This window comes from Nanorana parkeri, unplaced genomic scaffold, assembly GCF_000935625.1.
Source record: "Nanorana parkeri isolate BGI_ZX_2015 unplaced genomic scaffold, ASM93562v1 scaffold132, whole genome shotgun sequence".
In the NCBI taxonomy this organism is placed as follows: Eukaryota; Metazoa; Chordata; class Amphibia; order Anura; family Dicroglossidae; genus Nanorana; species Nanorana parkeri.
Window position 1 is genome coordinate 196,287 of NW_017306400.1, and position 27,622 is coordinate 223,908.

General features: G+C 41.0%; 1 protein-coding gene across 1 annotated transcript in view; it reads right to left on the reverse strand.

Moving 5' to 3' along the window:
- LOC108784922 (dynein heavy chain 3, axonemal-like) overlaps positions 1-27,622 on the reverse strand; it is an 899,093-nt gene that overhangs the window by 120,511 nt on the left and 750,960 nt on the right. The window contains exons 62-65 of the mRNA XM_018553871.1: positions 22,937-23,140; positions 21,212-21,342; positions 16,191-16,383; positions 3,938-4,116 (exon numbers count right to left, since the gene is read on the reverse strand). Coding sequence (XP_018409373.1) covers positions 3,938-4,116; positions 16,191-16,383; positions 21,212-21,342; positions 22,937-23,140 — 707 coding nt within the window. The remainder of the gene's footprint in view (positions 1-3,937; positions 4,117-16,190; positions 16,384-21,211; positions 21,343-22,936; positions 23,141-27,622) is intronic.

Below are 27,622 nucleotides of genomic sequence, written 5' to 3' on the forward strand. Positions count from 1 at the left end.
GTGCCACTAGGAAAGTCAGAAACGGAGAAGGATTTGGGGGTCATTATAGACCGCAGATTGAAGAACAGCTCGCAGTGCCAGACTGGTGTAAACAAAGCAAGCAGAGTCCTGTCTTGCATTAAAAAGGGAATTTATTGCCGGGACAAGACTATCATTTTGCCACTTTACAGATCACTGGTTCGGCCACATCTGAAGTATGCGGTCCAGTTTTGGTCACCGATACTCAGAAAAGATGTCCTTGAGCTGGAAAAAGTCCAGCGGAGGACAACCAAATTCATTAAGGGGTTTGAAGACCTGAACTATGAAACAAAGTTGTTAAAATTAAATATGTTCTCTTTGGAGGTTAGGAGATTAAGGGGGGACAAGATTTTCTTGTATAAACTGTTCAACGGCGACAGCAACATTATTAACAAACTGTTTAAGGTTAGCTCCGTAACAAAGACCAGTGGGCACCACCACAAATTGGTAGAAAACTAAATTCTACACACGGGGCGCAGGGGGTTCTTCACAGTTAGAGCGGTTAGGGTCTGAAACTCTCTGCTGCAGGAAGTGATTTCAGATAAGAGTGTGGAATCATTCAAGAAACTCCTGAACGAGTTCCTTGGAGACCATAACATGAAGGGGTACAAGTACTCTTAAGAGCAAAATCACACATGGACCCATATACACGCACACACCTGCTCAAACATAAATGCATACACGCAATAGGTTGGACTTGATGGACTTATGTCCTTATTCATCCTCAAATACTATGTAACTATGTAACTATGTCACAGTAAATCCAATGATAAGAGCTCTCTGTCATAATTAACACTTTTATTTCTGTACATCTGAGAGTGTTCACACCCAATTTACATGTTCCAACTTCTCATACTGCTTTTTCTCTAATGTAATAAAGCCAGAAATGAAAAACAATAATGATGTTCATGGCAGGTATACAGACCCTGGACCTCAAGCACAGGCATTTTACAAGTAGAATCAATTAGAGATATTCTGAAAAAAAATCAAGTGGTTTCAACCCTCCAGCATCTTCCAACCAAACTGAAAAATCACTTTTGGGTAGACTGACCCTTTAAAGGGTTTCTAAACTCTCCGTTTTTTTGCCTATATCTACTGCTAGCAAGGCAATATAGGCAAAAAGTTATTTTTTTTAAAACCGCTTTAACAGCAGTTTAAACTTACCCTGTTTTCGTTGCGCGCTCCCGCCCGAGAATCCGAAACTGCTCGGGGGACTGCAAATCATCTTGGGGCGGGCGCATGCGCAATTCTGATTATCGGCTGGGAGACGAGCAGAGGCGCAAGGTAAGTCTATGGACGTGTGCACACGCATGCAGACACCGCTGGATCAGAAGTGCCTGCAAGCAGAGAGGAATCAGCGCTGGATCGGAGAGCCGCCGCACCGCTGGAGGGACAGATGAAAACATCAGGAAAGAAGAGGAAGTTTGGATTAAGAAACCTCATTTAAGATAAGTGCTAACAATAACATTGGGGGGAGGGGAAAAGTTTTTGACTTTAATGTTACTTTAAGTATGAGAAACAAAATAAATGCCAATGATAAATAAAAGCTGGGGCTATGGGTAATCAGAAGTAAAAATGATTGTGCTCTATGCTAAAAATCCCAAATGTACTGCAGCTGGTTCTGGGAGCTGAGAACTAATACGTTGGATAAATCCTTAAATACAATAAACATCTGTAAAACATTCCATGCCAAAATTCAAATTGGTGTTCAGTGTATGTAGGGCTGCTTTTCGAACCATTCCGGAAAGCAGAGGATGGATAATGTTACTAAGCTATAAGGACTGTTTGCTTGATATACTACTAATTAAGCTTTTACAGCATATGGATACAAATATATTGTCTGCACAAAGTTCCGTTTCTCTTTGTTAAACCACCACTGCAGCAAAAAATAGATTTATTTCCTATTTTGCGTTCACTAGCAGTTCTCTAACTTTAAATCAATATATCACTGTTTTCTATCATACTCTCTTCTCCTGCCTCAGGCTATGTTCAGAATTAGGACTAGTGTTGGTGTCAAGAACCTTGTCAGCAGACAGAGGAAACAGAAGGTACAAAATGTGTTATGCAAATGTATAAATTTGTCTACAGCATATCATAATGATTGAAAAGGGAAATGTATGTTGAAATTTAATATCTATATATATATAGATATATATTTTTGACAAATTTACTAGCAGTCAGAGTCAGCAAAGTCTTAGATCTTACACTGCAGATATACAGTTATGAGGCTGAAGGCACAGGAGTGCCTAGGCACTCTCACATACCGGAAAGTGTTTTGCTTTATTGCATTTTCTAGGAGATGTTCAATACAAGTTACAAATGTTCACTTTTTGGGTTTGCTTCTACTTTAGGCGTTAAAGTATTCTGTGTATAGTGTGTACTGGGCAAAACAGACACTTCAAAAACTTTCTCAATCATTCAGATTAAGATAGGTACTGAATTTTTTTTTCAGTATTTAAAAAATGTACCCTTTTTCTTTTGTAGCCTAAAAATATCAAATTTTAACTTGAAAAAATAAAAACAATAAGGAAATATAGATCAAAGGATTACAGTTTGTTGTAAATGCACAAACTTTTGATAATTTTGTATTTGCACTGTACAGATTTATTATTTTACTGCAACTGATTCACCTTTCAGTGTTAACATTTTACCTGTCTATGTCTAGGCTAGCACCTCAACCTGATTAGTATCCTTCCTGCCTTCATTCTAATGGTTTAGATCGCTTAGCACTTTTATAACCTTGGCATGTAATTTCCATTGAGTGACATTTATTGCAAAAAAAATATTTTGTAAAGGAGTAGTCATGGTGTTGAACCGTTTAAAAAAAAACTGTACAAAAAATATGATACAGACTTGACTTCCCCTTTAAATGAACACTGCTTTTTATATGCTTCATAATAATCTGGAAAAATATAGCATTTTTTATTAAAAGTGAAGCGGAATCAATATTTGTTACATTCTTATATAGCATTTCCCTTTAGATACAGGAAAGACAGGCAGTGAAGACACAGTGTCCATGGGAACAGTTTCTCTCATTAGACTTTTTTTACGCCTGAAAACACAAGAAAATTTGTTGAACCTTTCCAGTAGCTATTGGTACGTAAAGCAGGAAGATAATACTGAGAGACTGTCTTGTCCTTGTAAACATCGTCCTAGCAATAGTGAAGCAGGAAACTAAAACTGCAAACAGCCTGAAATGCTGGGTTACCAGGAGCTTATGGTGTACATATCTCTTTTTCTTATTTTTCATATCTATGATTAAACATTTGTTCTATTTTCTGTTATGTTTTCTTTCTGCAAAAGTGAAATTTGGAGGATTATTTAATAAGACATTTCAAATTACGATAACAACGCAACTATTGCGTTCATTGGACACTGGCAGTGCTTTAACTGGGCACTGGGTCTGCTGCGGTGGGTTCAAGATCTTGGATGTCTGACCACCTGCAAGAATACCTGTGTTTAATGTATGCCACTATATTGTAAGAGCTAACATTCATTGCAGTCTCACTGAGTGCCATGTGGCCTCTACCGCTGGGCAGGAAATCTATTAGAAACTGCCAGATACTGAAAGACAGGCAGATAATCATTGCACAAAGTACAGTACAGTGGTATTACAGTGGTACAGTACAGTGGTATAAGAGAAATGAGAATTATAAAGGATAGAAGAAAGAGATGAAAGAATTGGAGGGCAGAGAAAAGTATATTCGCTGTATACAGGAGGATTATGCAGTTTTCACCTTAGATGAGGTGCCCTGTGTCTTTAAGGTCTCTTAATGCACTGGTGATTTGAAAAATAAACTAGTTTAAGTCAGAATAATACAAATTATTTTTTAACTGAAATACATTACTAACGGTAATTACTTATTGCCTTTTTAAATAAGGTCTGTGGTGCTCACAAGAAAAATAATTATAGTCATACCTGTTTGTGAAATAGTCATTAAGGTAAGTTATTCTTTCTTGAAGCTTTTGAGAGGGTTCACTTTTCTTAATAGCATTTATGTACAAGTTAATATACCAAGCCAAAGAAAACTGGTACATGGTGTCAATGTACGCGAGGTCTGAGATGACAAAGAATATGACACTGGAATGGTTGGCAACCTGTTAAAATATAAAGGCATGATTCTGTAAGCAACCGAAAAGTGTTAAATAAAACACAAATGCCATGCAACATTCAGAAATTCTCTTTTTCTGTTTTGTTTCACCAGTGCTAAATGCTGATGTCTGATTGGCTGTGTCTGAAATCATATCATTGTGCTTTACACGATGGAATAAACAAACCGGGTTATTCACAAAAGGGTAAAGGGTTTGGAGAAGGCAGGAGAAGTGAAAAATCTAGGTCAAAATAGCTGATTTGGAAAAATTCTCCAATTCAGCTCCCTTTCCAGATCAGCTATGTTTTCCTAAATTGTTCACTTCTCCGGCCTTCTCCAAACTCTTCACCTTTTTGTGAATAACCCTGTCATTTACAATAGGGAATTTCACTGATACTCTCTATGAAAGTAAAAATACACAAAAAACATGAATGTCTGCTTACACCACAATACCTGCCATACATTTCAAGAAATAAGAAAAAATTGCATCAAACAAAACACACAGAAATAAAATCAGACATATTTTTTTTAAAGATTTTTTGCAATGGGTAATGCTGGACAGAGTCTTTCATGTGAGATGTAAAGTAAAAACTGCCTTCTATAAAAGATATTTAATGTCTTTAGATCTGGATGTGCTTATCCAAAATACAATTTTGGGAAAAATTGCTTTGGCGAAAATCACTTACATGATGAGAACTGACATTTTAAAATACAACGTAGAAGCTGCAAAAATAGCAAAATCTCACATAAAAGCTTCCTTATTTGTTTTGAATAAAATATTAGAATACATTAATATTTTAAACTCAAATAGTAGTAAGATAAATGAGACGCTTGCATATGTTGATTTAGGAGATACTCAAATACTAAGAATATTATCAATAGAAAGTTTAGTTTAACACTGTAGTGTAATAATGTCAAACAAAGGATCATAAAAGAGTGAAATGCAACAAATCCATCCAAATGTGTAAGTCCTTTTGGCGCTGAACCTGTAGATTTATTTGTATATAGCTATTTTACTTATGTGACATTTGTTATCATTTATGGCTTAGACTATTGCTAAGTGCATGCTTTACAGTGATGCACAGTAGCAGTGCTTCACACTTCAAGATTGGTCTGTTATCTTGTGCCCCAGTAACACTCTTAGGGGTCTATTCACAAAGCTGCTGAGGGCAGCCGAGTGAATGACCGATCAGAAGTGAAGTGAGCCGAACACCGTTCGGCTATTCACTTCAGGCTGGTACGGCTGATTTCAGCCGTATATCGGCTGAAATCAGCCGTACATCGGCTTGCTTCGTGTGGCTTCGGATCAGCCGAACATGCTCAGCATGTTCGGCTGACCCGAAGTGCAGAAGGAGTTCGACTCAGCCGATCCAACATCTGGATCGGCTGAGCCGAACCTCTGGCAGGCTTCACACTGCTGTTCGGGCTATTCTGAAAGATCCCGAACAGCAGTGAGAGAATAGCCGAATGCCGCCAAGCGGCATTTGGCTCGGCTGTTCTGCTCGGTCCCTCAGAGGCACCGAGCAGAACAGAAAAAGAGTGAAAAAAGTAGAAAAAAGTAAATAGAAAACGATTGTGCAGAGCTAGCAGTGACAGCTAGCTCCGCCCAATAGTTTCCTATTGTCCGGCGGCTCTGCTGCTGTAAAAAAAAAAAAGTAAAAACATTTTTTAAACTCTCCCTGGCGCCCCGGGAGCCCCCCGCTCCCAGCCGCCAAGGAGAGAAACACAGCTGTGTCTTTTTTTCTTCATTCTGGCACGAGCGATGTCAGATTAGAGAAATAAAAAAAATCCCATTCAAAAGCATTGAGAGTTTACTATTGGCTATTTCAATTTGCAATAGCCAATAGTAAACTAGCATTGTTCCCGCCCTCTGCTGGTGGACCTGGTGGGGAACTGCAAAAGAGGGCGGGTACAATGCTGGTTTACTATTGGCTGTTGGAATAGAAATAGCCAATAGTAATGTCCCAATGCTTTTGAATGGGAGAATTCTCCGTGTCAGAATAAAGAAAAAAGACACAGCTGGGTTTTTCTCCTTGGCGGCCGGGAGCAGGAGACTCCCGGGGCGCCAGGGAGAGTCAGATGCTTGGAGATCAGTGTCCCTGGTAAGCAACCAGGGACGCTGATCTCTCCAAAAGTGGCCGGAGCCAGCCGTAAGATCACGGCTGGCTCCGCCCAGCTGTCAGAAGCAGGGCTCAGCGCTCGACTGAGCCGCTCGGCCGTGATCGGGAGCTGTACGGGCTATTGTGAATAGCCCGGACAGCACCCCCTCGGTTCTCCTGAACCGAAGGGGTCCTGGTGCCGAAGCTAGCCGAAGGATCGGCCGAAGCTACGGCCAGATCCTTCGGCAGCTTTGTGAATAGACCCCTTAGTAGCATTCTTAGTAGTTTATTGTAAAATTGTCGTAAATGTTGATATAATTGCATCTGATAACTTCTCTATGTGGTTTCTGTTTAGATACTAATGCTATATTTTGGCTCTTCTAATGTTTTGCAGGATGTCTTGTCCAAAAAAAAGGAGAACCAGGAAGAATATTTCAGCTGAATTAGGAGTATGAACATTATGAATAATAGGAGTCAAGAGCTTGCAGAGGTCCTGCAATAAATTATTTTGTCCAAATTTTCTAGGAAAAGACCACTTGAGCTTAGTACCATTGACCATGGCTGACATTAATCTAGTATAAGTGAAATTATTAACACGCTATCACCCTTTAACTCTCATGTGTGTTTGCTCAATTTAGAAAGAGTCAAAGGGGTTGATTTACTAAAGGCAAGTAGGTTATTATTGCAAGGGGATTTTCACTTTGCAAGGGATTTTTCCCTAAGCTTAGTGAAAGTGGTAAATAATCACTTTGCAAAGAATACCCAATTGCATGCAAGGAAAATTAAAACAAAAGTAATTATTCTGGCACATGATTGGATGGTGGAAGTCAGCAGAGTTTCACCTCATTTACTAAATGAAGGGACAATTTCCTTGCAAAATTAAAAGCCTATTTCCCTCAAGTAAATCAACCCCAGTCTTTCAAGCATGGTGGTGACCCATTTGCATAGTTGCCTGTTCAACTCAACCATTATTTTTGAGCATTTCTGAGTCTGTTTTGATTTAATTGACTAAAGAAGTTAATAAAAAGAGCCCCTACAAGATTGCTTTTTCTAATATATATTCATTTATACAAAGGGCAGATTACTATTTGGTTACAAGGATTGATAATGCTGTGTAATAATTTGATCAGTAGATCTTTGGGGCTGGTTAATAATGAATTAAAAAGTAAGATTAAGGTGCTGTCCTTAGCAATGAGTCAGCTTTCAGGTTTCATGTTCTAACATGCACTTGATAATTACCAGTTGAACATTGACTGCTTGATATACATTTTTACATATGAACAGCCCCCCATGTTACTGTTTGTTTGACACGTTATCAATGTTGCACACTCATGCTCAAATCTGAACTCTGAGATAAGCAGAAATTGCCTAAATATCAGAGGTGTGTATATTCTTACTTGAATCTTTGTATGCTTTGTGTATTTCTTACAGATCTGTGCAGTAATCCAGCGTGAAACTTTGCCTTTGTGGATTTATATATTTTGTGGCTATTGATGATTATATTTAAATAAATGTTTTGATGGCTAGAATTCAGTTTTAAAGGATCAGTCCATTTAAAAGTGATATTTCATTGATATGTGGGTATGATGGGCTAAGTCACCTCCATCTTCAGTAGTAGAATCTCCCTGCTAAAGAACCCACCTCTGTTGCTACATACCTTGGAGTTCTCCTGTTACTACAAGAGCATTCTGTTGCAGGATCCACAATATACATTTTAAATCACAACAGAGATGTGGACTCCCCAATTATTACCAAAGAAGGGGTGCAGACCTGTCTGCTCAAGTGCAGAAATCTTACGACTAGAATCCCTGAGATGCATAAAAACATTAGATGATTTAAAGGAGAACTATGGGGTTAAGGCTTTTCCCCATAGTTCTCCTTAGGGTAACGGGAGGACACAAACTAGTGTCCTCCCGTCACCCTAGGCTCAGTATACCGTGAGCTATAGCTCGCGGTATACCGAGACGCCGCAGCTGAAGCGGATCCCGACAATTATGCCAGGATCCGCCCAGCTGCGTGGCTGACAGCTGGCTCTGCCTATCTAGAGGCAGAGCCAGCTGTACCAGCCCCCTCCGGTCCGCCAGTCAGCGCTGGCGGATCGGAGCGGGGAGGTGGGAATCCAGCCCCTCCCCTGTCACGGCAGAGAGCCATGACAGGATGAAGAGGTGAGCGAACGCTGGTATAATCTACCAGAAACTGACATATTAGTTTAAGGTGGATTGATCTGTAGAAACCTGTCACTCCACTGACACACTATAACTAGAACAACTTGCTACATTACTTATGCAATAGACAATGCATTTCTGACCAATAGAAAAACATGAATTGTGGGGGCTTTGCCAGAGCTCTGACCTTATTGCTTGAGTGTACACTCACTGACCAGTTTATTAGGTACACCTTGCTAGTACTGGGTTGAACCTGCTTTTGTCTTCATAACTGCCTTAATTTTTCATGGCATAGTAGGATAGCATCACACAGTTGCTGCAGATTTGTTGGTTGCACATAGTTACATAGTTGCATAGTCAGGTTGAAAAAAGACACATGGAAGGCAAAAAAACCCTATAATGCATGGTTTAATTTGCTCTAACAGAGGAAACAAATTCCTTCCTGATCCCATAAGGCAATCGGATATTCCCTGGATCAACAATATCTGATGCCTCATATACCTATACTAACTCAATATCCAGTAATATTCTGTGCATTTAGGAATACATCCAGATTTTTAAACAATTAACTAAGCTAGCTAGAACTAGCTCCTGGGGCAGTCTATTCCACATTTTCACAGCTCTAACTGTGAAGAATCCTTTCCATATGCAAAGGCTAAACCTCTTTTCCTCCACACACAAAGAGTGCCCCCTTGCCCTTTGCAGTGACCTTAAAGTGAATAATTTGGCACCAAGCTCACTAAATGGACCATTTATGTATTTATACATGGTGATCCATGTCCCCCCTTAATCACCTCACAAATTCAGTGCAGCTAATCTTTCCTCATAGCTGAGCTCCTTCATGCCTCTTATGAGTGTAGTCGCCCTTCACTGCACTTTCTCCAGTTCCACAACATCCTTTTTGTGAACTAGTGCCCAAAACTGAACTGCATATTCCAGATGAGGTCTTACTAATGCTTTGTACAGTGACAGGATTATGTCTCTCTCTATGGAGTCTATACCCCTTTTAATCCAAGATGCAAATCTCCCGTTCCACCACATCCCAAAGGTGCTATGTTGGATTGAGATCTGGTGACTGGGGAGGTCATTTGAAATCTAGTAACTCTGGAGGCTATTTTAGTACAGTGAACTTATTATCATGTTCAAGAAACCCGTTTTAGATGATTTTAGCTTTGTGACAATACTTATGTTGGTTGTGGCATTTAAACAATGCTCAAATGGGGGCAAAGGGGCAAAAAGCATGGCAAGAAAATATCCCCCACACCATTACACCACCACTGCCAGTCTGAACCTTTGCTACAAGGAAAGACGGATTCATACTATCATGTTGTTAAAAGAGACCTATGGGGTAAGTGTTTTTCCCCATAGTTCTCTTTAGGGTCACGGGAGGACATATACTAGAGTCCTCCCGTGACTGAAAGCTCAGTTTCCCGACAACTCCATGTCAGCACACACAATGGGTGTAGGCTCCACCCCCTTAACCTGATAGGATGTTTAACTCATAAATTTGAGCCTCCACCCAGCCACTAGCGTTCCTCCTTTTTTCTACTATAGGAATCTGATAGGTTAGGCGATGGCCGCTTACCTGGCCATGGTAAATCTGTGGCCGTCCACCCTTCATTGCTTGTGGGTGCAGTCCCCTCTTTTGACCTGTGGGGTACGTGTGGGGATGCCTCTGCTGGTCAAGGCACTGTGTTGCCCGGTAAAACCGAGCTAATGTGGATCCGGGTTGATGGGTATGCCTGGGCTGATGGGCTGGCTTGTGTGCGCTCTTTGTCTCTCCCTCCCTGTCCAGTGCAGCGGAGGGAGAAGTCAAAAGCTTGTCTTTGTCGGCAGGAGCCGGTGCTGGAGCGCAGATGCGTTCCAAGCCTCGGGGTGGATTGTGGCGGCGCATGTGCAGTACGCGGTCGGCGCATGCGCAATAAGTATGTTGTTGCATTAAACGTCAATAAAGGGACGTTATTCTACTTTTGGAGTGCCGGTGTCCATGATTTTGTTATATTCTATTCAGACGGTGGCCATCCGTCGACTACTGATGCACCCAACCTATCATCACGGATTAGTGGTAAGGAGTGCAATGGGTACAGGGATTGTTACTGCATGCGTAGTACGACGCTGTCGGCGTCCTGGGGCGGAGCATACAGCGGCGGTCTTTTTGATTTTTGACGCTGGGACGCCCCTGGGAATTCGTTCTGCCTGGCTACTCAGCGTTTTTGCCCGCTCTGCGAGGCTGGTGACCCCTCTGGCTACAGGTAAGCCTGGTGTTTTGCTGGGGTGCCTGTGGGCTGATTTGCTGGCTGTATCCTGGTCCTGCTCTGACTGTGGCTTGCCTCTATGTGTCTTCTAGCCTGTTGCTCTGCACTATGCCCGGTGACAATCCAACCCCTACTCCTGACCAGCACCATCCAAGAAGGTAAGCGGCTGTCTACATGTTGTTCTGCATGGATCTCTGGGGCGCTTCAGTGATGGTACGTATTGTCCTCTTAGCCCATCTAGATCATGTCGGGATGATTCCAGATCACGCAGGGAGAGGCGCAGATCTTCTTCGTCCAGGTACAGATCGCCCTCCCGTGACAGCCGGCTTCCGCACAGACTGTATCGGGAACGCCATGATTCGCCTTCAGCAGAACGTCGGACGCACTCCCCCCGGAGACACCATCTGCAACCTCGCCCTGATCAATGCTGTGCATGCAGTAATCCGGCTTTGCCTAGGAAGACGGCTTGTGACGCCTGTTTTCAGGACGCCACCAGGGACCAGTCAGCTGACAATCTCCAGGTCGTTTCCTTGATGAAGCAGGTGTTTCAGGAATCTATGAGGGAATTCGTGGCCAGTACCCAGTCCACCTCAAAACCTCGCCCCAGTACTTCTCGTCAAGACAGTCACCGGTCAGAACCGGCTAGGGCTCAGCTGGAGGTGGACACCGGTGCGACCTCTGATAGTGCGGCTTCTGGATCGGATTTGAACTTGGAGGACGGTTTCGACTTCGCTCTGGTCCAGCCTTTCGTTAAAGCCGTCAGACAGGCGTTACAATGGGAGGATGATGTTAGAGAGCTCGACAACAAACGCAGATTCTTCAAGCATGTCAGGAAGGAGGCGCCCAGCTTTCCTTTTCTGGTAGAACTCAAAGAGATGATTACTGATGAGTGGAGTCAGACTGACAGGAAGACTGCCTTTTGGAACCACTTTTCAAAGCTATACCCTTTCAGGAAGGATGACTTCAAGGAGCTGGAGGTGGCTCCCGTCGTCGACGCGGCGGTCATGCATCTAGCACGGCATGTGACGTTACCATTGGATGACGCAGTCTCCTTTCGGGATGTCCTAGACCGCCGTATTGATTTTGACCTTAAAAAGGTCTTTCTAACGGCTGGCAGTGGCTTTAAACCGGCCTTTGCCCTAGCCACTGCCTCTAAGGCCCTTGAGGTGTGGACAGACGCTGTGGAAGCTGCAGTTTCCTCCGATCTTGGTAAGACCGAGATATTGCATCCCCTCAGGAACATCAAGTTGGCATCCACTTTCATTTCCGAAGCTTCCATTGATGTGGTGCGTTCCTTGGCGAGGGTTATGCTTCTGTCGGTTACCGGTCGCAGAGCCCTGTGGTTGAGGCCATGGGTTGCTGATCCTACCTCCAAGCAGGGGTGGTGTCGGATTCCCTTCAATGGGCAATCACTGTTTGGTGATAAGCTGGATTCGGCTATTTCCAAGTCCACAAGGGGAAAGTCTGAGTTTCTCCCTCAGGACAGATGTCTTTTATGGCAGAAGAATGCTCCTTTTCGTGGAAATACCCATAATTCCTATAGAGATGCAAAATTCTATAAGTCTAGCAAACAGTTCAGGAGGCCTTGGAAAGCCTCTTCATCATTCTCCAAGCCGAAAAAGGGACCCTCTTCTTCTGCTTAAGACCAACAGCAGTCCTTTTGAAGTTTCGCCCGCCCAGGTCTGTCTAGTGGGGGCCAGGTTGGCCACCTTCGGATGGGTGTGGGCGGCCCAAATAGAAGATCGATGGGTGGTGAACACAATTTTAAGTGGACATGCATGGACCTTCCTTCGACGCCCTCGGCCTTCCTTCATTCCTACCCGGCTGCCAGAATGCTCCATCAAGCGTGCAGTGCTGTTGCAGTATGTAGAATCCCTCCTTTTCCAAAGGGTGGGGGTGGCAGTTCCATGCCGGGAATGCTTTCTCGGAGTGTATTCCCCCTTGTTTCTAGTTCGGTTGAGGCCCGTAGTGGACCTCAACCGCTTCATTGCTAAAGTTAATTTCAAAATGGAATCCTTACAGACGATACTGAAAGTTATCCAGCCTGGAGATTGGCTTCTCTCTATCGACTTGAAGGACGCCTATTTTCCCATGCCAGTTCATTCACGTCTTCAACCATTCCTGCGCTTTGCGCTAGGATGACTTCATTTCCAGTTCGTATGCCTACCATTTGGGCTCACCACCTCGCCCAGAGTTTTTACGAAAGTCCTGCTCTCACTGGTGGCGTTGCTCAGAGTAAATGGAGTCAGGATTCACCATTACCTCGACGACATCTTGCTGCTCTGTCACGATCGAGACCTCTTACTGGCTCATCGTTCCCTGGTTCTTTCCACCCTCCAAGAGTTTAGCTGGATTGTCAACAAGAGTCATTTGTAACCTTCTCAGGACCTGGTGTACCTAGGGGCACGAATAGACATGATCGGTGCATGGGTGTCCCTCCCTCGGGAGAAGCTGTTGGACATCATTCAAAGGCTGTCTGTGGCCTCAGTAGCTGTGTCTCTGTCTGCGGCTAAGTGCCTCAGTATTGTCGGCACAATGGTCTCCACGATCCCAATGGTGCAATGGGCACAGTGGAGGTCCCAGACATTCCAGTCCACATTCCTGGCGCAGTGGCGCTCGGGTCTCATGCACCAGAGGATCCATGTCAATCTCTCCATAAGGTACAGTCTTCAGTGGTGGCTGGACCACTCCAATCTTCTCCGTTGTCACTCGCTTTTTCCCATTCGGTGGACCGTGGTGACTTCAGATGCCAGCGAAGTTGGATGGGGGCGACCTGCCTGGGTCACTCGGCTCAGGGTCGATGGCACTCTTCCATGAAGGGTGTAATCTCCAATGTGCTGGAACTGAGGGCAGCCTTCCAGGCCGTTAGCTTTTCAGGATCTGATCCGGAAACGCTCAGTACTACTGCGAATGGACAATGTCACGGCTGTGGCTTACGTGAAGAGACAAGGGGGGACTACCTGTCTTGGACCCCTCTCGACAACAATGAGTGGTCTCTCTCCCAGTCGGCCTTTCCGCCGGTTCCGCTGATCCTCAGTTTTCTGAAGAAGCTCTCCCGGGAACCGGTGATGGTTTTGGCAGTCCTGCACTGCTGGCCACGGCGCCCCTGGTATCCTCTCCTATGCTGACTATCGATGGTGGATCCCTTACCAATTCGAGGGATTTGTTGTTCCAGGGCCCGTTGTTTCATCCAGCCCCAAGAAACTCTGTCTGACGGCTTGGATCTTGAGAGGAGGCAATTGACCGAGCTGGGGTGTTCAGCGGCTGTTGTTAGTACCATGTTGAAGGCCAGAAAATCTACAACGAACAGAACCTATAACAGGATTTGGGTGAAAATCGTGGACTTTGCAACCCTTCACTATTTTTCTCCGGCATTTCCTCAGGTATGCCATGTGCTGGATTTTCTTCAAGGAGGTCTCGATCTGCACCTGAGCCTTTGTACTCTAAAGAGCCATGTTTCCGCTTTTTCCGCCTTCACTGGAGTGTGATGGGCGCTCAATCCTCTGATCGTGAAATTTTTCAGGGCGGTTATACGGGTCAGGCCACCCAGACAGCGGCTTTTCCCCAAGTGGGACTTGCCTTTGGTACTTGACTTCCTAGCTTCCGCAGAGTTCGAGGCTGATCTGTCCCTGTGGCATCTCACTTTGAAGACGGCCTTTTTAGTGGCCGTTTCGTCGGCCAGAAGAGTGTCCGAGATCGCTGCCTTGTGGTACAAGGAGCCATTCACCACGTTCTTTGCAGACAGAGTGGTGTTGATACCGATGCTTGGTTTAATTCTGAAGGTCGCCACACGCTTCCATATGCATCAGGAAATTGTCCTTCCATTATGTGACCCCAATGACTCAGGTCCACTGGCTCGTTTGGACGTAGGTGACTCCTTACGGTCCTACATTACAGCTACTGCTCCATTTCGATCCGCGGATAACCTATTTGTGATTCTGGCAGGGCCTCGGAAAGGACTGAAGGCTTCTGTGCATACTATCTCTTCATGGATGGTGAAGGTTATCGCCTTGGCATATGGTGCAAAAGGGCTGGCAGTTCCCGGGCATGCTACTGCACATTCTACTAGGAGTATTTCGACTTACTGGGCAGCCATGAGTGGCATCTCTCTAGAGGTGATTTGCAAGGCGGCTACATGGTCTTCTATCCATACCTTTATGCGTCACTACTGTGTTGAGCCTGCGGCTTTGACTTCGGTTGCGTTTCGCCGTACGGTTGTGGCTAATGCATCTTTGTCTAATTAAAATTACTTGCATTCCCACCCTTGTATTTTGCGAGTTATTTCCCATTGTGTGCTCACATGGAGCTGTCAGGAAAACAGGAAAATTGTATTATCATACTTACCGCAATTTTCCTTTCCCGACAGCTCCATGGCAGCACAAAATTGCAAAACAATACCGGCGCCTTCAAATCCAAAAAGAGCCCAGCAGTAAAAATACAGCAAACATGGTGGAGGCAGCTCCCACAGATTAGTTGGAACACCAGTCTATGAGAAAAATAACAAAAGAGAGCGCTCTCTTTTGTTCTTTTCCATGGCAGCACAGTCCCGCCCAGTCGGAGTTGCCAGTTACGTAATGCTAGTGGCTGGGTGGAGGCTCACATTTATGAGTTAAACATCCTATCAGGTTAAGGGGGCGGAGCCTACACCCATTGTGTGTGCTGCCATGGAGCTGTCGGGAAAGGAAAATTGCGGTAAGTATGATAATACAATTTTCCTGTTATATCGCCGGCTTCTGCTGCTTTAGCCTATCTGCTTTAAGATTCGATGTGTTGTGCATTTAGACACGGTCTTCTGCATACCTCAGATGTAATAAGTGGTTATTTGAATTATTGTTGCCTTTCTATCAGTCTGAACTGGCCTGGCCATTCTCATCTGATGTCTGACACCAACAAGGCATTTTTTTGACCAGAGAATTGCCGCTCACTAGATAAACACAGACCAGCCTGTCTGCCACCAGCAACCATGCCACATTGTTCTAACCAAGTCTACGTGCCTAAATGCATTGAGCTGCGGCCATGTGATTGGCTGGTTAGATACTTGCATTAATGAGCAGTTGAACAGGTGTACCTAATAAAGTGACCAGTGAGTGAATATTTACATACTGAGAACCCTTACTTTGGGGAGCTTGAGGTATTCAAGACCCAAAGTGAAATCAATGCTTGCTATGTTCATTTTACCACTTTTGCAAGCTTTAGGACATCATGGAAGTGGTATGCTTTCTTCTAAATCAGTTCAAAGAGAAACTGGGATATACAATGTACAATATTCCAAGAAATAATCTTTTAATTGGCTATTGTTAAATCGGTTAAATAAACTCTAAAACCCGCTTTTTATAGGTTATTGCACTTTACATATGCCATTTGCCTTATTCATTAGGACAGTTGTTCGTGTATGCATGCATACATATGTTTCATATTAGTAATATTAGTTTTTAAAAACATATAACCATGCTTTCTTTTCATACATTATGGTAATATATAAACTTATTTTATTCAATCAGATTTGTTGTAGTTACCGCATAATGACAAGACTGGGTGTACAGGCAAAGAAAAAATACATACCGGTCTGTAGCCATCTCTGGTTTCATCAATTTGTTTCTCTGTCTTAGTTGTTATTTCTTGTTTCTCCTGGATCTCCTGGGACAACTTCTTGCTTGAGGAAAGAATGTCAATAGCGCGCTCGTCCTCCAAGATGTTTCCTTGTGACAGAGATAGCACTTCCAAAATCTGATCTTCTATCTCTTTCAACTGTTTTCTGTTATAAAAAAATGTTATTTATTTTAAGAAACACAATAATAGCACATGGAGGATTCCAGCACAGTCTAGACCGCTATTTCTATATATTTGCAGTATGACATTTTCTCCCAAGTAGGCCCTTGCAGTAATTTAATTGTCATAGATTCCTAAGCATGTCAAATTCTGGCACTACTGCTTACAAATTTTGCCTCAAGTGAATTATTTTATAATAGGCTCTGGAAGGAAATCATCAGTGTTTGACTGACTTGATACTTATATACCTCAGGACTAGCAAGCAAAAATAAAACCAGTATAGACTTAAAATATGCAATCATTTTTTAAACATCCATTTTGTTGGGGCTAGCATATCATTTAACCTTCTATTTCAATTAAATCAAATTATACAATTACCACCTGCATTTTGCTATAAAGAAACAACAGAGAGTAGTAGCAAAATACATTATATGGGATGTCTTGCGTGTCCAAATTCCTAAAATATGTAGGCATTAATATTATTTCTATTGAGTGCAACTGTTTTCACAGCATGGTATGCAATAAGTGCTAGGAAAGCCTTTCATTTGTTTTCATGTCTAAGATTTCAAATGAGACAGTGGTTGAGGAACAAAAAAAAAGGTTTCACACAAAGATGGCCATTGCTTGAAAGTAGTGTCAAAGATCTAGTAATGCTTCAATTACAGCTACACAAATTGTCAGCTTGAGCAATGTTTAAATAAATGGATGCCACATGCATTTTTAGGCACTGTGGAAAATATCTGTGACCACCCTGGTCTACTTTTATGTGATGTGTAAGCTCCTAGGTCATCCCTCCATAATCACTATGTAATGTGATATGGAGATGTTTAAATCTACTGGATTTCATGTATAGCCAACATATGCCTCTTCTGAACCATAATAAACTGTTGCATAGTATGACGTGGATGAATATAGCATTTTAAAAAGTTCATTCTTGAATTTCAGAAACAGGGAGTACCCTTCTGTTTAAAAATGCTTATTCTGTATTTGTAATCCAGGCCAATTATATTAATCTTCTTGGATCCGATTTCAGCTTTTAGTATATAATTAGGTATGCATAACAGCCAGCAGTAGTAGCATATGATCCAATCTAATACCTTGTTGCTAATGGGCTGGCTTTTAGTTACATTGTCTTGTGGTTTTTTTAAACTGAAGTGTTTCCAACCTATTGCTATAGTTCATGGATCTCCATCATCATCAGCAAGGGCCAGATAAAAAAAAGTTCCTGGAATAATGCTCTGCTTCTGTGTCCAGTTGTGCTCCTGCATTGTCACCCTGTCACATGCTCTCCAACTAGACACTAGAATCGACCATTCTGATGCACATTGCAGAGACATATGCCACTGTTTGTAACATCAGAAAACTCAGAAATTATGTGCATTTGCTTTCAGGAGTGCATGCATTTAGACAGAAAGTGTCTGTAAAGAAGCTGTAGAAGATCAGCAGTGCAGATATGCAATAAAGTATAAAGAAGGTGAAAACAGAATTTATTTTAAAAAATGGCATTTGCTTATGGTACACAGTGCCTTGGCAAACTAAATGAAATGTAAAGACCGACTCCAGACAGCATCTTTTATGTTTTGACGAGAGTAGGGAAAGATAAAAATATCTACCAGTTATATTACTGTCTGCATCTTCACTGTGAAAAGAAATAGCTCATAATCATATTTTTACATACATTTCCATAAGGAATGACCATAAACATGACCAGGTTTACTGTTAGGCACAGTAGTTTGCACCTATCAGTAATTTATTTAGCTGATTTAAACGGAAAGATCAATTGGGCTTAATAAAACTGAAGATTTATGTGTGAATGGGAAGAAAAAAGAGAGAGTCCGAATAGGAACGTAAGGCCGCTTTCAGACGGAAGTTCCAATCAGAACTGCCATCAGTTTTTCAGGCGGATAGTGATCAGGAGTTACCCAATGTAACTTTGGATGTAAATAGATATGTTTTTCTCTTACATGCAATTACCTCCAAGTCAGTTCAGTTCTGAAAAAAAATGGAGAGGGTTTCTGTCTCTTTTCCTTTTTGTGGACCTAAACATGACTGATCGGAGGTAATCGAATGTAAACAGACATAAGTGCCATCCATCTGCCCATAGACCTAGCATGGACCCATTCAGTTCAGTTCATTTCCTCCATCACAAGACATTGATTCTATACTGCTCAGATGCAAAGGTCCCCTGATGATTGTAGTGGATGGGTGCCCAGGTAAAAGGGTCAAATGTTGAAAGAAAGTATGTAAGTATGTGTGGGAAAAGTCAACATGAAGAGGTTAAGTTAGGAACACCAAACACTGTCAAAATATTACAGGGAATTGTCTGAAGGGAATGAGTGGTCAGAGACTCATTGCAAGGTTATAGGATGCATGTGCACAGTGCTAAAAGTATGGAGCCTCCAGAGAAGTGAATAACCAGGTAGCAATGTACATGCACCTGCACTTGACCCTAGACAATAACAGTAACAGATAACAGCCCATTCACCATATTATTCTAATATAGTTTAAATGCACGTGCAAGGAAAGGGTAAAAACAAGGTTTAGAAAAACATTGTTAAATGTGATAATCAAGAGCCATAGACCAATGTTTGCGATGGGAGATTGTTTTTTTCCTTCTGATGTATGTTTCATCAGATTAGAGAATCTACTATCTAGGCAAAATTGCCTTGAGAAAAAAAAAAGAAAAAAACTATTACCTCATGTGAGCAAACAAATTTGCAATGCCCTGCTGTGTACCTGCTCGCTTAATTTTCCAGCTTAGGAAATCACACACACCAATCGAATATGATAGTGCAGCACCAACTACTTCCAGGGTTATGCTGATTAATGGACTGAATTATTTTGCAGGTGTCTAAACTGAGATTTCTTACAGATTAGATGAGAATATAACGTCTAATGAAATAATTTTTGTAGAACATTCTTTTTGCAGCTTCAATATTAGGCCAAGTAAACAATGTCTGTTTGTGAGATTGGCAATACATTTCTAGTCAAGCTGCATGTCTGGGTGCTCTGTTAAAATGTAAAATGCACAGTCAAGGTATTTATATGCAGTTATATTAAATCCTCATGAAACATTGCCATATACTGTGCCTCCCAGCTTGGCACAAATGTCTTATCCACCCCTATTTAAATTAGTTTTTTGTATGATAAATAGTGTAGGGAATCAGCTGGGGACAGGGCTAATAGGGGGTTAATTTGGAAGGGCAAATACTTCCCGTTCCTACCTATTAAAGACAGATGAGCTCACAGAGAGGCGATACTTGGAATGGAGTAAGAGAGGAGTGTAGCTCTCTCTAGCTTCTAGGAAGCATGAAGGCCAAGCTGACAGATTATCTTATTAATTAAATAAAGGAATGGATTAATTCATTAAACTACCATTTGCCATCTGAACACATATTCCTTGGAGTGAATTCCCTGAATATACCACCTGACATTTACCTTTCAGCTCCAGGGCAACATGACAAGGCTCCCTAATGGTCCACCTGGCACCCAGTCATCACTGACCCCCTTCTCCACACAATAGCAATCAATGGTGGGCATGCTCAGTGGCCTTACTTGGAGTGACCACAATTATGTTGTGGCTTATACCTTCTTAGGTCATCACACCATCCCCAACTTCCCTTACATTTAAGCTCTCACTGCCTTGGTTATCTGACAATAGTGCAGCTGAAGTAATTAGACACACTCACGTCTAGAGCAATAGAAACCTTTACTGGAACACTTACAATAGAACATCATAGCAGATCATGATCACATACATACTCTACTATTTAGCAGTATTTGCTAGGGAGCTAGGTACTTTCCTCTAGCTTTTATCTGATAGAAGTCTCATACATGCCCCAGGGGGGGAAACAATCCCTTGCTCTATATTCTCCCAGATGGGCAACATCACCACAAGCTCAAATGCTTGGCCTGGTTTGTTCCCTTCCCCAGCAGAAGATATTTTTTATTTACTGACAGCCTTCTCTGACAGATTTCTGTAGCCCTGGAACAGAGGCCTTTTCTCCAGACTGTAGCAAAATGTCCTGTCAATGAGAGAACAGAATGTCTGGCTCTCTACTACAGTGAGAGAAAATTGTCAGGGTCGGACTTCTTAAAGACTCCTTACACACCTATGAGTGAGATGGTTTTGCTGGATAGGGTCTGGTAAAAGGTTTGAGCTTTGTGGCTTGTATGATATGTGTAATGTCTGACATATTTGATATATTGAGAAACAGAAAAGTCAATAGACATGTGCATTTGGATTCGGACGAACCTGCAGATCAACGAAAATCAGTTGATGCGGCAGTTCGTCCGAATGCGAAGTAATGAATTTATTGTATGCCCGAATATATGAAAACTATATCCGGGCATACATAAATTATGTATCTACAGAACGGGGGCGGTAGCCATATTGACCGCCACGGCAACTGCGCATGCCCACCACCATCTTGGAGGTGGAGCCTATGATTTCACATGATGGTGACATCAAACGCTGAACGAGCGTTGGCCACATCGACAGCAGGCTCGTTCTGCAGATGAGCGCCAACATTATGGAGTATATTTTGGTGTACACCAAGATGGCTGCACCCGAACATGTGGGCGCCACCATCTTGGTGTATACCAAGGTACACTCCAAAATGACGTCGCACGAGCAGAACGAGTCGGCGGGCAATATGGCCCCCGTTCGCACTGCAGTTTATTGTGCAGTTTCGGAGGCTCGTGCCGGTAGAAATGTAAGATATGATTTTTGTTTTACACCTTAGTTAAGCATTTTCTAAAGCAATTTTCAGATGTGCAATCCAGTAACAGTACAGAAACGGAACTATAAGAACCTGGTTGTTGCTCCTTCAAGATATAGCTGATACTTCCTTTCTTCCAAGTCAGGCTTTTCTTCTGCAGCAAGTATAGTTAACAGTTGATCCTCTAAACCTATTGGTGTGATCATGAAATTGATCAGAGTGACCTAAAATATGAAGAAGGGCTGATTTTAGTGCATTTGTATATTTCCCACATACAGCACTACAGATTGATATAGGAAAACTGAAGCCATTTAAAGTGGAACAAAAATAGAACTGTTGCTTATAGCTACCCACAAGAATTTCATGTCAAACGAAAGCGGGAATCTGATATTTATGGACAATGAGTTCTATGATTTTCATAAAATCACCTCATTGTGCCATATTATTTTTATCCTTGTCTATATTTTATATTGCCCCACAATTAGATTCTTGATTTGTCTTCTTAAGGTTATTGTTGCACTGTTTAGCGCTCTCTCTCTCATATATATATATATATATATACATACACACACATTGTTTGTATTGGTATGACACAAAAAGGGGAGAAAAAATAAACCAAATCCGACACATTCCATGCAAAACTCCAAAAATGGACTGGTCAAAATGATTGGCACCTTCTCCAAATTGCAAGACATTGCATTCCAGGTTTGTGATGCTCCTGTAATTTGTAATTAAAACTCACCGGTATCAATTAACAGGTGCCAGTTAAAATGGTGAAAAATTGACTCAACCTTTCTGTGCTGTGTCTCTGTGTGCCACACAGAGCATGGAGAAGGGAAAGAGCAGCATAGGAATTGTCTAAAGATTTGAGAGCAAAAATTGTGGAAAAGCGTAAAGAATCTCAAGGTTACAAGCCCATCTCCAGAGAACTTAATGTTTCTGTGTCCACTGCGTGCAACATTGTCAAGAAGTTTACAGCCCATGGCACTGTAGCTAATCCCCCTGGACGTGGACGAAAGAGAACAATTGATCAAAGATTGCAACGAAGGATTGTTTGAATGGTGGCTGTTTTTTTGGTAGTTTTTAAAAGCAATTATTCATACAAACAAATAAGAATGGGATTAAGTATGCTAAATTAATTGGAATAAATAAATGTTGGTGTTGCTGAAGGTGACAGTTCACCAAATATGAACATCCTTTGCCCCAATGTGGCGACATATAGATAAGATGTGGTGGTGCACATGACATTTTTGAGTGGAGGTTAATCCAATTTACATTTTAAAATCTAGAAGGCAATGAATGTGATACTTTCAGCAGTTTGTGTTCTCAGTACTATAATAAGTTTTATAGCTCTCTCTGACATTCCATATCATTTTGTTAAGATTACTATTCAGCCAGTTGTGTAATTTCAGTATTTATTTTCATAATATTGTGATTTTTCCTTTTATTTCACCAGCAGCTTTAAATGGCTTTCTGTACAAGACAAAATTCTGTAGTTTTTGGTAAATGATCATAATTCACTGTATTATCTGCTAAAATAAAGAACTAGCTGTGAAAAAGCAATACTTAGTGCAACAAGCTCTGAAATCTAATTAGAAAAAAACTCCAGTCATATCCTGTCTCTACAATTGCACAGCTGTATTATTTTGACATCTACATAAATATGAGAATAATACCATTAGAAATGGGAAAACAATTCTACAGTCCAATTATAACTTCACAGCACTTCATTCATTATCTCCAATGTATTTGCATTTCTACCAATTGTACTAATTCCTATAATTTCCTTGTTCAGTGGATATCAGTAGGAAAACATACTTTGACAGACACTTCAGGAAGGTAATGAGGATTTCGGAGGCGGGTGGTCATATAGAGTTTAAAATCCCTGCTGTAATGAATAACAGCCTCCCCAAGTCGGATGTATTCCACTCCATTCTGTTTAAACGTCTGTCTCAGCAGCACAGGCTCCAAAATTGGATCAAGCTCTTCAGTGAGATTTTCTATCAGGACGGGTGTCCCGAACTAAGAAAATAAAAAAGACATTTTAAAGGTGAGAGGAAAACAAAATGCAATCAGCCCAGGTAAATAAACAAAGAATGGCTGAATTAGTTCAGGGAAATGCTGTCAACTGTAATGTGATGCGGTTTGGATGATACAGCCAAGACACCTTGGGAATCTGAGTGACAGATCGGTTAACCTGATAAGAAATTGCAGAGCTTCACATTATGTATTTACTTTATTCGATTCCTGTAACGTAACTTTTCTGTTTGGTATTCCAGCTGACTCTTGGGCAGAAAAAAAAAGAAGAAATTTCTCTATATTAAAATAGGTGATATAACCATGACTTGAATATCTTCAGAGAGCTGCTATCTGTCAAAATGCTTAATATGAGAGATTTGTCAGCTGTTTGCTTTATCGATTCCCCTTGAACAGAGCATTGCTGGTGGCCTTTGCTTTATTCCTGTAGAGGTCGTTTGGTTTTAAAGTACCAATATAAACTCTTGCTGTGGGAGTAATGTTAATGAGCGGAAGGTCAGCACAATCCGATGAAAGAGCTGCAATAATGCAATAACAACAGATGGAATAAAAAAAAAGATAAATACAATTAGAATTTAGCAATGTTTTTTTTTCTAACAGAAAATAACAGATGAACCTATTACCCTTTCTAAAATGGTAAAAGTTGTGTAGGCAATGCAGAAAAATATTTTTATATTTGAACTTTTCTGGCACTAGGAAAAAATAAAAAGCAGAATTGCTAAAAAGCACACACCAGAAGCTCTGAAGGCACAGATAGAAACGATTAGCATCAAACTGATTGTCCCCCGTGGGTGGGATAGAAAAATGTGATGTCACCTTATAACTGGCCAACAATGTGGGCCACAGCAGATTCCCCAATAAGTGCTTTTAAACTGCCCTTTTGTCTGTTATGGTTTAATCTTTAATCCAATGGCCATCTACTATATTTAAAGTGGGACTCCAACCAATTTTGTTCTTTATATTTGGATAGAGTAGAGAAGTCTCAGGTCCTCAGTTTTTGATTGTTGTCCTTGTTTTATTGGGAAAGGAAGTGAGAAGGATCTCTCCAGAAGGGATTTGTACAGCAATACAAACCTTTTATTAGAAGAATAGAGAAGGGATAGATAGGGATAGGGCTCTGTCAGGTTTTTAAGTATTATGTTTTTGTTAGATTACCTTGCATCCAGGGAAATCTCCCTAATGGAGACAAGGACATTAATAAATACCAGGTTTCTACCCCTCCCCCTTCCTCCATTCAAAACTTTGACTAAGGTGACAAAAACATACCCTACATTTATATAATGTTATGTTTTCTTCAGGCTGTGATATGAATGTCTTAAGAAGGTGGATATGGAAGTAGTTCTACTTGGTAGGAAGCACTCTCCCCTACTCCTCTTATTAGATGATGTTTGAATCAATGTAACCTACTTTAAGCAGAAGGTATTTACATGAAACATTTACTTCACTTAGTTCAAACAGGACAAACCCATTGCATTTGAAAAAAACGTGTGTTACTAAATGTAAATGTTTAAAATGATGTGTTATTTTAACTAATGTCTCTATTTTCATCTACAAACTTCCCATTGCTATTTTGCCACAGTGTGTACAATACACAATGCAAAAAAATCTTCCTCCAATCAAACGCAAGGGCAACGGTTTCTGCATTGTCATTTTGGGGAGGCAGTCATTGAAGTAACCCCTTTTTTAGGCCTGGTATGTGATCGGTTGATGGAGTTACCCCATCCTTGGGTATAGCATTCCCCATACCTTGGGATACTTAAAGAGACTCCCGCAGAGAAGAACTGTTAGCTGACAAGATGAATCAACCAGAACTGAGTAACATCGCTGTTGTTAAAGTGAGTTTCTGATCTGGTGACCAGTATGCTATGTTCTGCATATAAGAAGTAAAAATTCCGCAACCAAAAGTGAAGTGTGTCTTTTATTTCCAGTGGTGCTAGCAAATAATCTGTGCTATGGCGAATTAACTGAATGCTGAGTGTGGGATGCAAGTTAGGCCAGACGCAAGGTGTACATCAGACATACAAAAGTGGCTACATTGAGAGAAGTCAGTATACCTTTTAGCTCTAGTGCCCATGTTAAAATGTAAATGTAGTTGACTTCAGAAGGATGATGTGTAAAGCATCCATAGATGATCAGCTCCAGGGGCTTTAATGTGGAAGTCTCCCACTCTCCAGGAAAGGTGTCATTGAGCTGTGTTCTTTTGACTGACAAAAATCTCTGAACCATAAAAAAGTACTGGTTTCAACAGTGCACCTATGGATTAATTTGAACTCTGAATAGACTATTAAAGAAGGTAACAGAACTTGACATGGAATAACCTTTAAGCTGGTCAAAGGGATTGACAGAGGTGGTGTTTCCCCCATAGGAGTTTGTACCATCACTGCTTCATTTTCTTGAGACCTTACAACACCACTGCTTCATGCAAGTGTTTTTAAACTGCTATTTTGAATTTGCTATAAAGGTGTACATAACACCTTAATAAATTCAGATTATGAACAGTTTCAACAGATATGACTAAATGAATAAATAATAATACTGTAAATAATATACTGTTATTAATATAATGTATTAAAGTACCTAAAGTACATTTATCGAAAAGTTGAATACCATTACATCCCTAATTCCAAAGCACAAACTATATTTACTTTCAGTCATGTATTACTCTGTAGTTGGCAAACATGTTGACATACAGCTGGGATCTTAGCAAAAACATCCAACTGTTAAAATTAAGCCACTAATCTACAATGGATGGGTTGCATTTTTAGTGTAAAACTGTTAACAAAACACCCACGAGGCTAAGTTTCACCTGTTTTGCTTCTTGGTGAAGTGAAACGGACTTGAAAGGAAAATAAAAACTGTGTCAGTCTCACTCTGTGCCAACTGACCCCATGGGATGAAACAGACAGATTTCCTGCTCTTGAGGGTCTTTCTTGAGATTTTTGTATTTCTAAAAACCTCAAGGCAGTCTTGCTCAACCATGTAGAAATAACAATCCTACCTACATAAAGGAGACTGCACAATGAGCAGGCTTTCACTTTAGACCAGTCTATGTGAATAGTCCTCAGTTTCTTTTTTTAACTTTAGACTTCATTGTACTTAAAAATACAATACAACATGGTCATGATGATGATGAAAAAAATGTGGTGAAAAATAACTGACTTTTATATACGAGACCTCAAACACAGAACAGTTTTCTAATAATAACTATGGTTAATTGTTTTTTAAATATTGATATTATTAAATAATTGATTCAAATAACTCCCTAGCTGACATTATAAAATATTTAACCAAAAATACATATTTTAACATGCAAAATATGTCAATTAGGAGATTAATCTAAGTGGGATATATGGGTTTCTCTTGCTCATGTCTTTGCTGTCATTTTCATACCTACTGTATATCAAGTCAAAGAGTGCACACCAACCTTATTCAACAAATGCATTGTGCACCAGCCTGTTGGTACTTCTTGCACTATAATGACACATCATACTTCAGCAAAGTATGTATTTTATATATAGAGCTCGAAGACAAATTTGTATTAAAATAAATGCCCTGTAGAGTAAAATACATTTCCTAAACACATCTCATCCGCTGATTGAGGATTTCACATTTTAATGGATTGTTAAGGTTGTGGGATCCATGTGTGGCTGTATGCTTTTTTTTTAAATTATTTGATATAAATAGGGCTGTTTTTGGCTCTACATTGTGTAAGCATATGTTATCTGCACATGGTATAGCATACGGTACACAGTTTGGTGACTGAATTGTCTGTGTTCTTACACCTAATTTTTTGTATCAAGCTTTCAGTGGCAAAACTACAGATCATAGGACTCCATAGCAAAATTTTGGTAGTCCCCCACTTTTCTGCAGCCCATGGCAGTGACAATTCTGACATTATTATCATTGATCCTAACAAAGTATGTCTAAATCAAACACAGGTAGCAGGAGAGCTGTCAGTCTAGTCAAAACACTACTAGGGACTAGTGCTGTAGTTTTGTGTCATCAGAAAATGCAGTACAAGAAATTACTTCTAACCCTCATTTTTCAGCTAACTACTCGGTCTTCAGTAGGTCATTTTTTTAACATACCAGATCTCCATGCCTTAGTGTACATTTTAAGACTTCCTCCATTCTACCACCACAGAAAGGAAGTGATGAAATAGGTGGTCCAGTAGTCCGTTAAAAAACATTCTAGTAGTAATAATATTAACCATGAGGATATTTTATATGATTACATAATTGTTATAATACAACTACAATCTTTAAACAGTAGCTTTTTTTGCAGGAATGGCATTTTTCTTTTTTTAAAATAACTATTACTTAGTTCAAGGTATAAGTGTTTATAACACATTGACACTCAGGCTCCATTCACATATAGCGACGGCGCGGCATGCAAGCACTAAATTCTTTCACCTGCACAGATTCCGCTCGTTTGCGGTTATTGGATTATTTTGTGGGCCACACGGTT